The 14,028-nt window shown below is 42.9% G+C and overlaps 1 protein-coding gene across 2 annotated transcripts in view; it reads left to right on the top strand.

The window, feature by feature from the left end:
- The first annotated feature begins 1,231 nt into the window (after positions 1-1,231).
- The window catches only part of ST6GALNAC3 (ST6 N-acetylgalactosaminide alpha-2,6-sialyltransferase 3), a 570,108-nt gene continuing 557,311 nt past the window's right edge, over positions 1,232-14,028 (top strand). For both annotated transcript variants that reach the window (XM_032297084.1, XM_032297085.1), the window contains exon 1: positions 1,232-1,407. In XM_032297084.1, coding sequence (XP_032152975.1) covers positions 1,390-1,407 — 18 coding nt within the window. In that variant the 5' untranslated portion in view covers positions 1,232-1,389. The remainder of the gene's footprint in view (positions 1,408-14,028) is intronic.

The following is a 14,028-nucleotide window of genomic DNA, read 5'->3' as shown; positions in this document are numbered from 1 at the left end:
AAGCAGCAGTTTAAAGCATATAGTCCCGAACAAGGAGTTTGTAGTGAAAATACATTGGATCTGTAAGGCAGTGGAGGAAGGAGAGAGAGGAAGTCAAAGAGCAGGCTGTGGTACCCCAGGGAGACTGAAGACAGGAGCTTCCCATGGGAGAGGCAGTTCATCCACAGGCTCAGCTTCTGCAACCTCCTTCTTGTGGTTACTCCTGCGTTCTAAGAATTTCGCATGCTGTCATCCAGAAAATACCAAATTCCTTGAAAGCCTGGTGTTTGCCTTGTGGTTTGTGAGCCAATCTCATGACACCACCAGCCCACAGTGCTTTTCCTGATTCCATGGAGGCAAACTAGACAGGGCTTCTAGGAAGCGAAACTTCTTCTGGATAAATATTTGGGGGCTGCTTTAAAATTTTTCTGACAGACCAAGTGGTAAAAATCTGTGTATATTCAGGGAATGCTCTCTCTGTTCTGCAATGCGTTTACTCTCCTGGTAGAAATAACTGCTTCTCTTAGCCAGCTCTTGCTTGGAGCAGTGAAGAGCAAAGTCCTGCCATGTACACACACACACTTTATAAACATATAATGTACAATCAACATGTGCATATATAATGCAATATACACCTGTGTACATCCTGTGTCTATATACTGTATATTATGCATATACAATTTCATAAACAAGCTGGTAGCAGGAAAAGGCAATCATCTATATATTATACACAAGCATAAACACAAAATATACGATATGCAGTGTAAGGTTCATGACGTCTTTCGTTCATTGACATTTGTGCTCCCTTATTAGTGGCAAATTATTAACTTTAGATGAGCCCATCACAGAGTGAAGGCTCAATCCTTGAACAGCCCAAGTAGAACTTCTTGCTACTTCTGAAGAACCCTTTGAAGCCTGTACAAGGGCGATGCCAAATCCACTCAACTTTGACAAAAGTGTGAAACTTCTGTAAAAAGGAGTTCTCTGATGTGTGAGAGGAAACGGAGCCAAGGAGAAGAAAAGAAGGTTCTCTGCTTCCCCGCAGGACCCAGGTCCCTGACTGCTGAGGAGCGCACTCGGTGCACGTCGAGCCGCCGAACGGTCACAGAAGAAAACAAGAGAAAGAAGCAGCAGGCACCGAGGGGCCGCCGGCGCCGGCGCCCGGGACGGCACGTGACCCGGGGGCGGGGCCGCGCGGGCCGCGGGCCAGTGATCGGGGACGGGGGCGGGGCCGCGGCTCGGGGGGCGGGGTCTGTGGCGGCGCAGCTTGTGCCGCGGTCCCCTTATTTGGATCTGCGGGAATTTGGGCTGGAGCGGTCCTGCCGCGGTACCAGCCTCCAGCCTGCCGCCGGGACTGCCCCTGACCCAGGCGCACCCGCTGCTCGGTGGCAGGAGGGCCGGCGGAGCGCCATGGCCTGCATCCTGAAGGTAACGACTCGGATCTGTGGCTCGGACGCGTGGTTGGCCAGCCCCTTGCTGCTCAGAGGCACGGAGTCAGCCGCGGTCCCACCGCATCCTCGTCTCAGTTGTCTTTTCCTGGCATTGATTTTCTTTTTGTTCCTCTGGCAAATGCATATGGAGGGAGATTCTGAAACATGCAGCTGGCACAGCTTCTTTTCCCACCATTCCTGCCTGCTCGCGCCTGCATTGAAGGAGCTGCAGACTGTTGGCTCCAGGGGAGAGCAGGGCTGTGTGCCGAATAATGGGGATGGTAGGAGAGGAGGGGTGTTCCCGCGGGTCCCGCGGCTCTGTGGAGCCTGAGGCCTCTCAGGGGCCACGGGGAGGGGTGGAGTGACTAGGTGTGAGTTGCTGGTGGCGAGGGGCATAGCGCTTGGAATGGAGGGAAGCGTGAGCGGAGGTGGGCTCTACTGTGCATTTGCTCATGTGAAGACAGAAACTTCTGAGTTTACAGGTAGTCCCTTAGGGATGAGTTTTCTATGAGATCGGCTAGCTCTGTGTGCCGTTAGCTCTACTTTGGAAAAGTTCACACGAGGATGTATGTGTTAGCAGAGAACCTCTCACCCTTCTTATGCTCACAAATTTGAATAGACAAAATGATTTTATACTCTGTCAAATTGCGTTCAGCTGCTCCTTCTTTGTTGAGTTTTCTTTCTCCAAGACTGGATTCTTAGCCTCAGCTGAGCATCTTTATGGGTTCACAGACTTGTAGCCTCAGGTGGGGGGACTTGGTGTGTGAGGGCCTCACTTAAAAAGAACTTTCCATCCCACTGTTAGAGGCTCTCCTCCCTGCGCTACGTTTCTACGAGAACATGACCTGGCCACGTGAATCAAAAACATGCACAGCGTGAAAGTTTCCTGGGCCTTGACTGGAAAATGTAAAGGCCTATTTGTCCAAGCATGGGGGAACTGTGTGACGAAGGAAAATACCAGAAAACAATTCGTTGTTGTTGTGTTATTGTGAAGTAGCATTTATTTCTCCGTAAGATGATATGAAGTCATCTACTGCTATCCTGGGTACCTGAATCATCTTCTAACTTGCCTGGTGTTAATGATGCAAACAAGAAGCGATCCTCGTAGAATTTGTTTCTCCTTATTTGAGTAAAGGAGATCAGACATTTCCTGTGATCTTTCTGAACTTCCTCCTTTTGTTTCAGAAAAATTTCCAGGACATAATAAACAGCAGCAAAATCACGAGGAAATAATACATCAGTATTACAATATGGAGTATTTAACCTGGAGACTCTTAGTACAAGGACTGACATATGAATATGAGTCATCTCTACTATTCATTGTGTTATTTGCTGAAAGGGACATTGAGGAGCATGGTATTTATTGTTGGCCATCTTTTTCCCTTTTGGTTTCTCCCTTGCCTTGTCCTGTACATGTGCTAAACATCTTTAATGCACATCCCAAACTACACATGAACCAATTTTTCTCCTCTGGCACGTCACACTGCTCTCAGACTTTGGGACATGTCTGTCCACCTTATCTTCCCTCCACTGAAACTAATCTGGGCTTTAGACTTAGATGTGTCTGGATGCTGGCTCTGGCCACTGCTACCTCTGTGATGCTGGAGAAGTTACTTAAATATCTCTGGGCCTTAATTTCTTCCGTAAGATCAAAGTAGTGACACCTGCTTCACAAGGTTGCTGTGGGAATGAAATAAGATAGGGCGTGAAAAGTACTTTGTGGCACTGGCATTGAATATGTGCCTTTTTTCCCTCTAACGTGTAATAATAACTGCAGTTTGGTTGACCCTTACTATAGCCTCAGTCTGTTTCATATCATGATTATTTTTTATAAAACACAAAATGTTTTTTATTCTTTAATCTTTATATAAAACGCTGAAAGATAGGTATTATTGTTTTAAACCCCATTTTACAAATGAGAAAACTGAGGCTCCCTAATTGAAGAGATTTGCCCAAGGCCACACAGGGTTAATGAAAGAGTGATCCTGGATTTAGACCCAGATATGTCAACCTTCCTTATACTTTGCTGCTGTTCCCAGTACTTTCCCAGGTGATTAAGATGTCCTAATGCCATTCAGTTCCTACCACCTTTGAGCACCTTTGAGCAATCACTTTCTCTAGTTATGTTCCAGACAGTCTGGGCTGGGTCTTTTTTCTTTGTTGTCTTTGAAAAGCTACAACTGGAGCAATGCAGAATACAGGTTTCAGTCCAGAGACCTGAGTTCAGTGTAAGTCTGGCCTCTTGCGTATGATTTTAGACAGCTGCTGCGACTTGGAGCCTCAGTTTTCCCACGTTGAAGTGTTCACAGAATTATAACCATTGCGCTACAGGGTTGCTATGAAGATAAAACTATGGCCCCACCTTTTTTTTTTAAAACGAATGATTTTCTGCCATATGCTGGTCCTGGACTTGATGTGGGCATCTGTAGAAAAGGAAAGATTTTCCTCTGCCTTCTTAGTTTCTGTGCCTGGTTCTGATAACTAAACTGACAAAAAGCATATTAACAGAGGAAAGGCATTCAAATTTTATTCGATGTTAATGTTTTTATTATGTACACAGAGGGCTTCATATATAAGCAATAAAGACTCAAAGAAGGGGAGAGGCCTGAGAGTTTATAAAACATTTTAAAAAAGAAGGCTAAATTGTGGAGATGTGACAAGACAAAGGAAAAAGGGGGTTGGCCTGGGGCAGTAGATTGTGGGAAAGTGACTGGGAAATGTATGGGGAAAACTAATGGAAAATAGGTGAGTGTTTTTAGTAGAGATTCGTCTTGGTGTTGACTCTCCATCTTTGGTCATAAGAATGTTCTCCTCTTTCTGGCACAGAAAGAAGGCACATTTCTCATGGGAACTTTTATGCCTTGCTTTTAGGTAGAAATGGGGAGGTCAGAAAGCCCTTCCTGTGTCTGCTTTTTCTCAATTGCCTTTAGCTCAAAGTAATCAGTATGCCAAAGTGATATATTTTGGGGTGGCCTGTTCTGATTCCTTTTACATCACAAGATGCATAAACCATTGACCCCATTCTCAAACGGCTTGTGGTTTAGTAAGGGTGATAGAAAAGTAAATGAGTGCTTAGGTTACGATGTGAAAAATAAAACTACATAAGCCCCTGGCGGGCACAACGGAAGCATGGACGGAGAGAGCAATTACCCCATCATTGGGTAGTTCAGACAGTTCCCACTGATGATGTTGGAGCTGTGTTTTGAAGACTAAGTAGGATTTACTATGATGGAGCTTGTGTTTTAGGAAGATAACTTTTGAGGCAGTGTCAACTTTGTTCTGTGGGCTAAGACTTTAATTTTTTCAACAGACTTTTGCAGATTTTACTATACATTTTTATAAATGAGAAAACTGAGATAGAGAGATACTGATTAAAGTATCATTATTGCCCACACAACAGTGATGCTCACTAAGAGGAGGCACCCATGGCTGTGGCAGCTAATTTTGGTCTTTTAGGGGAAATGGAACTATCCTCCCAAGGTGCTGTGCATGCTGAGGGCCCATTCTGCCAATGCAGAGGGCTTGTTCTCAGGACAGAATGTTGATCACCTCATAATCATTCAATTTTGGAATACAGACTTCACATTGCCTGGACTTTAAAGCCAGAAATATGTGAATTTTAATTATGGCTCCACTCCTTTTTAATTGTAGGGCCATACCAAGTTTCTTGATTTTACTACCTCAGTTTCCAAAATGGGAATGATCATGCATTCTTCAGTGGGTTCTTCTAAAGGTTAAATGAGATAATCTGTATATTAGTTATATTGCAGGGGGAAAAAAGAAACTCCAAATCTTAACAGGTTCATTTCTTGCCATGCTCCTGGTTAGAAGGCTCTCCTGTGTAGCTCTACCATTGAATAAAGAATCAACTCAAGGACCCGTCTCTTTATTATTATTATTTTGAGACAGAGTCACACTCTGTTACCCAGGCTGGAGTGCAGTGGCGTGATCTGGGCTCACTACAACCTGTGCCTCCTGGATTCAAGCGATTCTCATGCCTCAGGTCTCTGGGACCCTCAGGTAGCTGGGACTACAGGTGTGCCCTCACCCATGCTTGGCTAATTTTTTGTATTTTTAGTAGAGATGGGGTTTCGCCATGTTGGCCAGACTGGTCTTAAGCTGTGGACATCAAGTGATCTGCCTGCCATGGCCTCCCAAAGTGCTGGGATTACAGGCACGAGCCATGGTATCCGGCCTAGGACCAGTTTCTTTTCATCAAGTAGCTCTGATGTCTTCTTGGGTCCCAGAGCCCTTGTCAGATTCTATGCCTTTAGCTGCTCCAGCAGACAGAGTACAGGGAAGATCTCATGGGGGTGTTTAAAAAGTCTCTCAAATTTGTTTTTTTGTTTTTTTTTTTTTTTTGAGATGGAGTTTTGCTCTCGTTACCCAGGCTGGAGTGCAATGGCACAATCTCGGCTCACCGCAACCTCCGCCTCCTGGGTTCAGGCAATTCTCCTGCCTCAGCCTCCTGAGTAGCTGGGATTACAGGCATGTGCCACCATGCCCAGCTAATTTTTTGTATTTTTAGTAGAGACGGGGTTTCACCATGTTGACCAGGATGGTCTCGATCTCTTGACCTTGTGATCCACCCGCCTTGGCCTCCCAAAGTGCTGGGATTACAGGCGTGAGCCACCGCGCCCAGCAAGTCTCTCAAATTTGATTGATAGACAAGAAAATTATTTGCTTTAATTTTTATTTATTTGATTATTAGTGATCATTTTAAATTTGTATTAGTCATTTGTCTTTCTTTTGTAAATTATAGATACTTTGAAATTTTACATAATAAAACCTATCCATATTTTATTTTATAATTTCTACCTTTGGTCAGCAGGTACATTTTCAGCACAGTGTGTTGTACACTTTTATTAAAAAAAATAGGTGAATTGTATGAACTTTTGTATCAGAAACGGACATTGAGTGGACATGAGGGCACAAGATCCTTGTGAATCATTTCTGCTTTGGAGATGATTGTGGTTTTGCCAGGTTGATGAAGCTTATGAACATGAAGCAGTTAGCTGATACAACACATGCATGACTAAGCCACAGTTACCTTCTCTCCAGTGACCTGTCCACATATATTAATCTTGATTGATAGGAAATTAGATGAATGATGATATCAAATGAGGAGCTTGGTGTCTTCTCATTTCCTCTTCCTCCCTCTGCCCCAGATCTAATCCTTCTCTACAGTGAATCAATTCTGTCTCAGGAAAAACTCAACTTTGCCCCTTACTCTCCAACCTTACTCCCTCTGCCTTGTTCAGCTCCTACTTTAGAGTCACATTCGTGGTCAAGCCATCCCCCGCCTCAGCAGGCCTCCTCTGTGCTCCCGTGGTCTTAGTTCTCGACCCTGTAGTAGCAGGTGTTGCCATGTACTGTCGATAAACTGCTTTCATGCCCAACTCTTTTCTTTAACTATCAACTCTTAGGGAGCTGCAGCCTTCCAGTGTTTACTGAGCATCTGTAAATGAATTCTGTTCTCCCCCTAAGTGAGATTATAGACTCATTGAGAAGGCAAATAATTAAACTAGTAATTAAAACTATGCAAATTACTTTGAAACTTATACCTCATGGTATGGAAGTATATGGGTTAGGTGGCGGTGGTTCCTTACCTGAATCCAGAAGGTAGAAAAGGCTTTGTTTTATTCAAGTTTGTATTCCTAAGAACTAGCCTGGCTCTCAGTAGGTGCTCCGTAAGTGTTTGCTGAATGTATAAGTGGTGTTACTAATTTTTTTTTGATGCCAGATATAGACACAGGTCTAACCTGTCTTCTGAAAACAGCTGAGTTCTTCAAGGATGTGGGATGGATTTGTTTGCTTTAATATATAGCAAGGAGATTAGAGCTTGTCAATTAGTTTGCTCTTTAAACTTTTTCTTAGTGCGTTTCTTGTAGGTAGGTCTGTTATCATTCCTCATATAAGACCTGGGGCCAATTTAAAATTTGGGACTAGGGGTATGGGGAGATGAGAGAACTGGGCTAGAGGGAGAACAAAAGGGAAGCATAGGAGTGGCTTAACTTTCTTGAGACAGAGTCTCGCTTTGTCACCAGGCTGGAGTGCAGTGTGCCATCGCAACTCACTGCAACCTCTACCTCCCAGTTCAAGCGATTCTCCTGCCTCAGCCTGCCGAGCAGCTAGTGCCTGGCACCATGCCTGGCTTGTTGTATTTTTAGTAGAGAGACAGGGTTTCACCGTATTGGCCAGGATGGTCTCGATCTCTTGACCTCATGGTCTACCCACCTTGTTCTCCCAAAGTGATGATATTACAGGCGTGAGCCACCACACCCAGCAAGAGTGGTTTAACCTTCATCATGATCATTTTGGTTCCCCAGATTAACAGAAACAGATAAACCAAAAAAGCAAAAAACTAATCAAAAACCAAATACCCACAACCAAACGATTGTGTGGTTCTCAAACTATGAGGTCTCAAAGCATTTGAAAATAGTATGGCTTCACTGAGACTGGAGAGCCACAGGGACTTCACAGGTACACATGATAAATCTGAAACTAGGATAACCCTGGCAAGTAGACAAGTCACTTCATTTAATAAATCTGCTATGACATTTCTTATTGCTGACCAGGAAATGCTGAATTCTCAGCAGCTGCCTGGCCTAATTTCCAGTCTTAACGGTGACTGAGCAGATGCTTTTGCTACATATATCAGCACACCGTGGGGAATGAGTGGCTTGTGTAAAAGTAGTGCTCTTTGGATGGACTGGTAACAACAGCGACAATAGGTGCCATTTATTGAACAGCCAGAGTGCTCAGGCTGGGTTCTGTGCTAAGTAAACTTCTATTACACATGAAGACGCTGAAGTTTAGGAAACCTAAGTAAATTGTCCCATGTCCTGTGGTCAGTTAAGTGTTGGAGGCGGGGTTCACCCTGGCTTTGCCTGGTTATAGAGCAGGGGTGTTTAATCTTTCGGCTTCCTTGGGCCACACATGAAATACACTAACGATAGCTGATGAGCTAAATATAAATAAATAAATAAAAAGCAAATCGCAAAAAAAAAAAAAAACCAAAAAACTTATAATGTTTTAAGAATGTTTACAATTTGTGTTGGGCTACATTTTAAGAATGTTTACAATTTGTGTTGGGCTACATTTTAAGAATGTTTACAATTTGTGTTGGGCTACATTCAAAGCCGTCCTGGGCTGTGGGTTGGACAAGCTATAGAGCTTGTCTTTTACCTTCAGTGCCAATTACGTCAATATTTGTAGGGATTCTGAGTTTATTTCACTGTCTTCTACCCCAGGCAATATTCAGTCTAGACAACTTCCTGATCTGGTGGCCTGATGGGGACCACTTTTAGCTGTGCTGTTTTTATTTGTTCCTCCAAGTTTCCTTTGTGACAGAGGAACTAGAGGGGCTGCAAAGATTGGGGAGGTAAGAAGGCTTTAATTCTGTGTCTAACTCCGAATAGCTCTTTGACCCTGGGCAAGTTATGTGAACCTGTATGTCCTTTATGGGGGTGGGAGTGAGGGAGAGTTGGATTTACCCTGAGCCCAAGTTTCAGGACCCTTCTGAGGTTCTGGAAGAGATGCTAGCATTTTGGTACTTATAATTTTATATTCATTTTATCAAAGAATGCCACAAATTGTATACATTTCAGAATCCCCTAGGGTGGTGTTGGAGACTGAGATGCTGCTTGTGAATGCACTTTGCAAAGCAGAGTGCACTGCACAGATAGGAGGTGGAAACAGCAAAAAATATTACTCGTATTATTAATACTGATAATAGCTGAAATCCAGGAATCCTTTCTTGATGGACTAGTGGAAGAAAGAAGCAGTTTATATCTGAGGAAAACAGAGGAAGCCTATTAAGCTTTCTAGTAAACCACTGAGCAAAGTTATGAAAGCTTCTCTCCAGGAGAATAATTTCTGTTTGTGAGAATTTAACACACACTTCTGCCTAAGGGCTGGAAGCTGAATGAGGTTCTTTTCTGTTTCCTGGCTTAAGGGAACGGTGCAGGAAGGCATTTTTCTAATTGGAGGGAGTAGATTTACAAGTGCTACCTGTATCCCATTACCAAAAGCTGCAGTTAGCTCCTGGTTATTAAAAGGCTTATTATTCAGTTTATGGATTATCCAGACCCTGTTCACCTCCAGCTACTCTGATGTACACATTTTATGCATTTTACTGCCAATTAGCATCTTCACCTGAGCAGGGAAAGAAAGGAGTGCTAAACCCCAAACTGGTTCATTTCTCTCCTTGTTAGCAGCACTGTAAAGGTTTGTCAGCAGGAGAGTGGGTCTAGGAAAAGGCTCAAATGAGGTGAAGGGATTATCTGTACTTTGTCTATTGCTGTCTCCCTCAGTTCAAAAATGGAGACTAGCCTCTGGCTCTGATTGCAAAGGGATTTAAAGTCACTAAGTCAGAGACCTTGGCCTGAGATCTCAAGAGACTTTAATAAACAGCAGCCCCAGGGTAGGTGACCTGCTTTGAGAAGCCCCTTGCCCCACACTCTGTATCTCCAGGCCTCTCTTTCAGTTCCTGTGTGATGTGGAGGGGTGGGGGCCAAAAACATCTGGCACTTGAGGGAGTGAGGGAGAAGTTAACTTCTAAACAGATTTGTCAGAGGTCAGAAAAAGAGCATACTTGGGTGATCTTAGTGTGTGTTTTTTTTTAAAGGTGTGTGTCTCTGTGCACATGTAGAAAATATACATCCACATTCATTCATTCTTAATATTTACTCAGATTTAAAAACTGTTGCACATAAAATCCTTTTCTGGAAGACACTTCTCTCTGATTTCAAAGGTATTTGGTTTCTTAGTGAATTGATAAGCTGTGCATTTACTAGATATAAAATAAAAACTTACTTGGTCAGCTATGAAAACTATTTGTGTCTTGCTCTGAGAAGATCATGAAGACAAGGGAATTGGAAGTCCAGTGTGTATGTTCTGGGCTGGAAGTGAGCCCTGATCTGGGATTAAAACCTGGTTGTGATACTCATCTTAGATTTTGAGAACTAGAATGGGCAAATGACTGTTGTGAGCTGATTCCTCTCCTTGGGACTAGTGGGATATGCATTTGGATGAGCAGGGCTGAGATTCCTGGTGCTATTTGCTGCCTGGCTGGCTGCAACAATGGGCTGGACTCTAAAGAAAGAGCAGTGGAATTCTCTCTTTGTGAAGAATTTGCCTTATCAATCAGAGAAAGTGGTACCAGAGAAAAGACGCAGGAGCTGCTCTCTGGGGCGTGGGCAGTAGGAAGACTGTGGGGTGCAGAGGTCAGAGTTAGACTGACTCTGAGGCCCCCTCTGGCTTTGTGATTAATATGACTAAAACAATAATACCTTTATTTCATGCTCTGTAGCAGTGCTGTCCAGCAGAAATATGTAGGCTATTTATGCAATTGTACATTTCCCAAGAGCTATATTTAAAAAAGCAAAAAAGAAGCATGCAGAATTTAATGTGTGTTAATTAACTTGATATACCCCAAATAATTTCATTTCAACATGTACTCAATATAAAAATTAATGAGATATTTATATCCTTTTTTTTTTTTTTACAAAAAGTCCTTAAAATTCAGTGTACGTTTTACGCTTATAGCGTCTCTCAAGTTGGATGCTAAATTTTTCATCAGAAATACTTGATTTGTATTTTGATTTTTAAAGTCAAAAAGTAGGTTCACTCATCTAAGTTGAATTGTGATTAGACATTTTCCAATAGCTGAATGGAACATTATTTTTTAAAGGTAAATTAATTAATTAAAATTAAATAAAAAACTGTGGTTCGTTGGTTTTGCTAGCCATGTTTCAATGCTCAAAAGCCACATGTGGCTAGTGGTTGCTGTGTTGGATGGCATGCTCCTTCGGGTATTTATCTTCGCCATCCGAAGAGACCACCAGACTCAGAGACAATGAGTGTAGTGTAAGGGGCTGCAGAAAGGATTGGCCGCTGGGTCAAGTTCAGATGGGGAAGACACACCTGTTGGCTAGACCACTGGCAGCCAAAGACTGGCAAATGATGAGCAAGTAGTAAGTGCCTGACTCAGAGACACATGTGAGCCTTTGATGAGCCCTTGAAATTTGATCTGGAAATGCAGTGCTATGTTTTACCATATCCTGAGCCTAATTTTCCCGCAGATGTTGTGCAGCTGTGAATTTTCCCAAGGGAGTGCTGCATTGTGGGATGTGTGAGTTGGCTCTTTGGTCTCAGTGTGGTAGTGTGAACTTCTGGAGGCTTGGAGGTCAGAGACAGACTTGATGCACTTTGAGTTGTTTCATTGCTCCAGCAGGGTAGTACGCATATGGGAGCAATTTAAATGTCCAGAACAAACCACATGTCTTCTTTTAAGTCAAGAGAGCAAGGTGATTGCAGTTCCTTTGTTCGGTTTGCTTGTTTTTTACTGCTTATTTTCGTGTGTATAAATTCAGCAACATGCTAATAGACATATGGCCAGTGGTGCTTAGAGCAAATCTGTCTGTAAACCTTTATCTCTGTTTTGCCTGCACATTTGCATTGTATTCCTGCCCTGCTCCAACTTGTTGTCCTAGATCATCCAGTGTAGGCATTTTTCTTGTGAGATGAACATTTCGTTATGATAATGACAGTAGATGTCATTTGCTGAGGGTTTTCTCTGTGTCAGGCAGCCTACTAGGTAGTTTACAGAATTTATTGTCTCACAACAACCTTCAGCATGGGCAAGATTGGTTTCATCTGATAGGTGATAAAACTCTGGCTTGACAACTTTCCCAGTATGAGAGTGCTAGCCTAGGGTCAGCAAACTACCTTCTCTAGGACAAGTCTGGCCTGCTGCCTATTTCTGTGCAGCTCCTGAGTAAGAATGGCTTTTGTGTTTTTAAATGGTTGGAAAAAAATCGAAATAAGAGTAAGATTTCCTGACGTGGAAATGATATGGAATTCAAATTTTCTGTCCATAAATAAAGTTTTATTGAAACACAGCCATGCTTATTCACCATATCTGCTTTGATGGCACAAAGGCAGAATTGAGTAGTTGAGATGGGTAAGGTATTGCCTATAATGCCAAAAATATTTACTATCCATCTCTTTACAGATAAAGTTTGCCAACCCTTGTGCTAGACACTTGAGTTCTTTCAGTGGACTCAAAGCACCACGGTGAAGAGCAGTGTGGTTCTCCCACGTCTGGCCAGCACCAGGCCTCATGCCTCACACTCTGAATGTTGGGGGTATTTACTGAGCATAGAGCCAAGCATAATATGTGGAAGAGGAGACTGAAGCTTAGAGAGGTCAAGTGACTGCCCAAAGACTCATAGTGGGGCTGGAATTCAGACCCAAATTCTGAGCCCAAACAGTTATGTTGATCTCAGTGTTTCAAAACTTGAACTACATCAGGACCACTGGAAGGCACGGCTATACTAGAGTTTGCTAGGCCTTACCACCAGTTTCTGATTCTTCCAGTCTGGGTAGGACTCAATAATTTGCATCTCTAACAAGCCACCAGGTGATACTGGCACTGCACATCTGGGAACTGCACTTTGATTAACCCTACCATATGACATCCAGCTCAATGAACAGTGTTGAGTTACGGAAATTGCAGAGCATGGATTCAAACCCATGCATTTCCCAAATGAAATTGACTAGAAATTTAAATCAATTTAGAAATTTAAGTGCAGTGTATTCCAGTTAGCTTTCTTGGCATTGTAATAATCTGATTTCTGCCTCCACTGTTTTCATTGAGCTCAAGATTTCTGATGCTATGAAGCTGAGGCCACCATGTACTTTGAGAAGCTTTTGCCTTTGTACGAGCTAGGGGGGCTGGGACTGAAATTAACCCCTCACTGGTGGCATCACGTGTGTGTTTCTGGAAAAATCAGTTTATGATTATTTCTCAACCAAGGAATTTTGCTCCTGCTGATTGCATACCAAATCCTTTCTCACAGTTTGGCCCCCTATATCTTTGCTGGCTAACAGGGAGAATTAGGGGTGCAGGAAACAGCTTTCATAGTTAGATTATGCTGGCTTTGGTTACGAAAGTTTATGCGTCTGTGCTAGAGTTCACTATCTGAATTATTGGCTTACTCTCATACTTAAAAAGTCATTATTTAAGGATAAGGAATGGGAAGATCGAAGACTGGTGAAAGATAGTTTTTTTTTCATGTTGATGATTCATAGCCTTGTTTTAGATTTTCATAAGTAACAAAAAGCACTGGATACTGCTGATTTAGTCTCTTCTTATAGACTCATATTTGTGTAAAGAAGGAAATTGCTCTGTAAGTTTTCCCTTTTGCTGTCTCCTGGCTCTCTATTTCTGTGCCTTTCGTGCAGCCTATTTTTCTGCTGTTCCTTCTTCATCTCCAGCCTTCATACGCCTTCCCAATACAGGTGTTGTAGGGATTATTAGCTAGGATGTCTAAGGAACCATACTATCAGCCCAAGAGAAGGGAAGCTTGGGAACTCTTACAACCAGGTAGATGAAGCCCTCTTGCAGAGTCCCAGGATATAAGCTATTCCATTAGGAATCCTTCTCTGGAAAATATGAATATTTGCTATGCCTAATATAGTCATTGGCATGGCGTTCATGACAGCTCACCATGTCATCCCTCACACCTTTGTCATGGCCTGCAGGCTGACTTCTCTACTACTTGTGTTTGTTCTTTTATTGCTGACCTTGTCAGCCAGGTCATTCCATCTTTCC

Source organism: Sapajus apella, unplaced genomic scaffold, assembly GCF_009761245.1.
Source record: "Sapajus apella isolate SASKATOON/1434 unplaced genomic scaffold, GSC_monkey_1.0 scaffold36, whole genome shotgun sequence".
Taxonomy (NCBI): domain Eukaryota; kingdom Metazoa; phylum Chordata; class Mammalia; order Primates; family Cebidae; genus Sapajus; species Sapajus apella.
The sequence above is the reverse complement of the archived record's forward strand: the minus strand, read 5'-3'. Positions and strand labels throughout refer to the sequence as shown.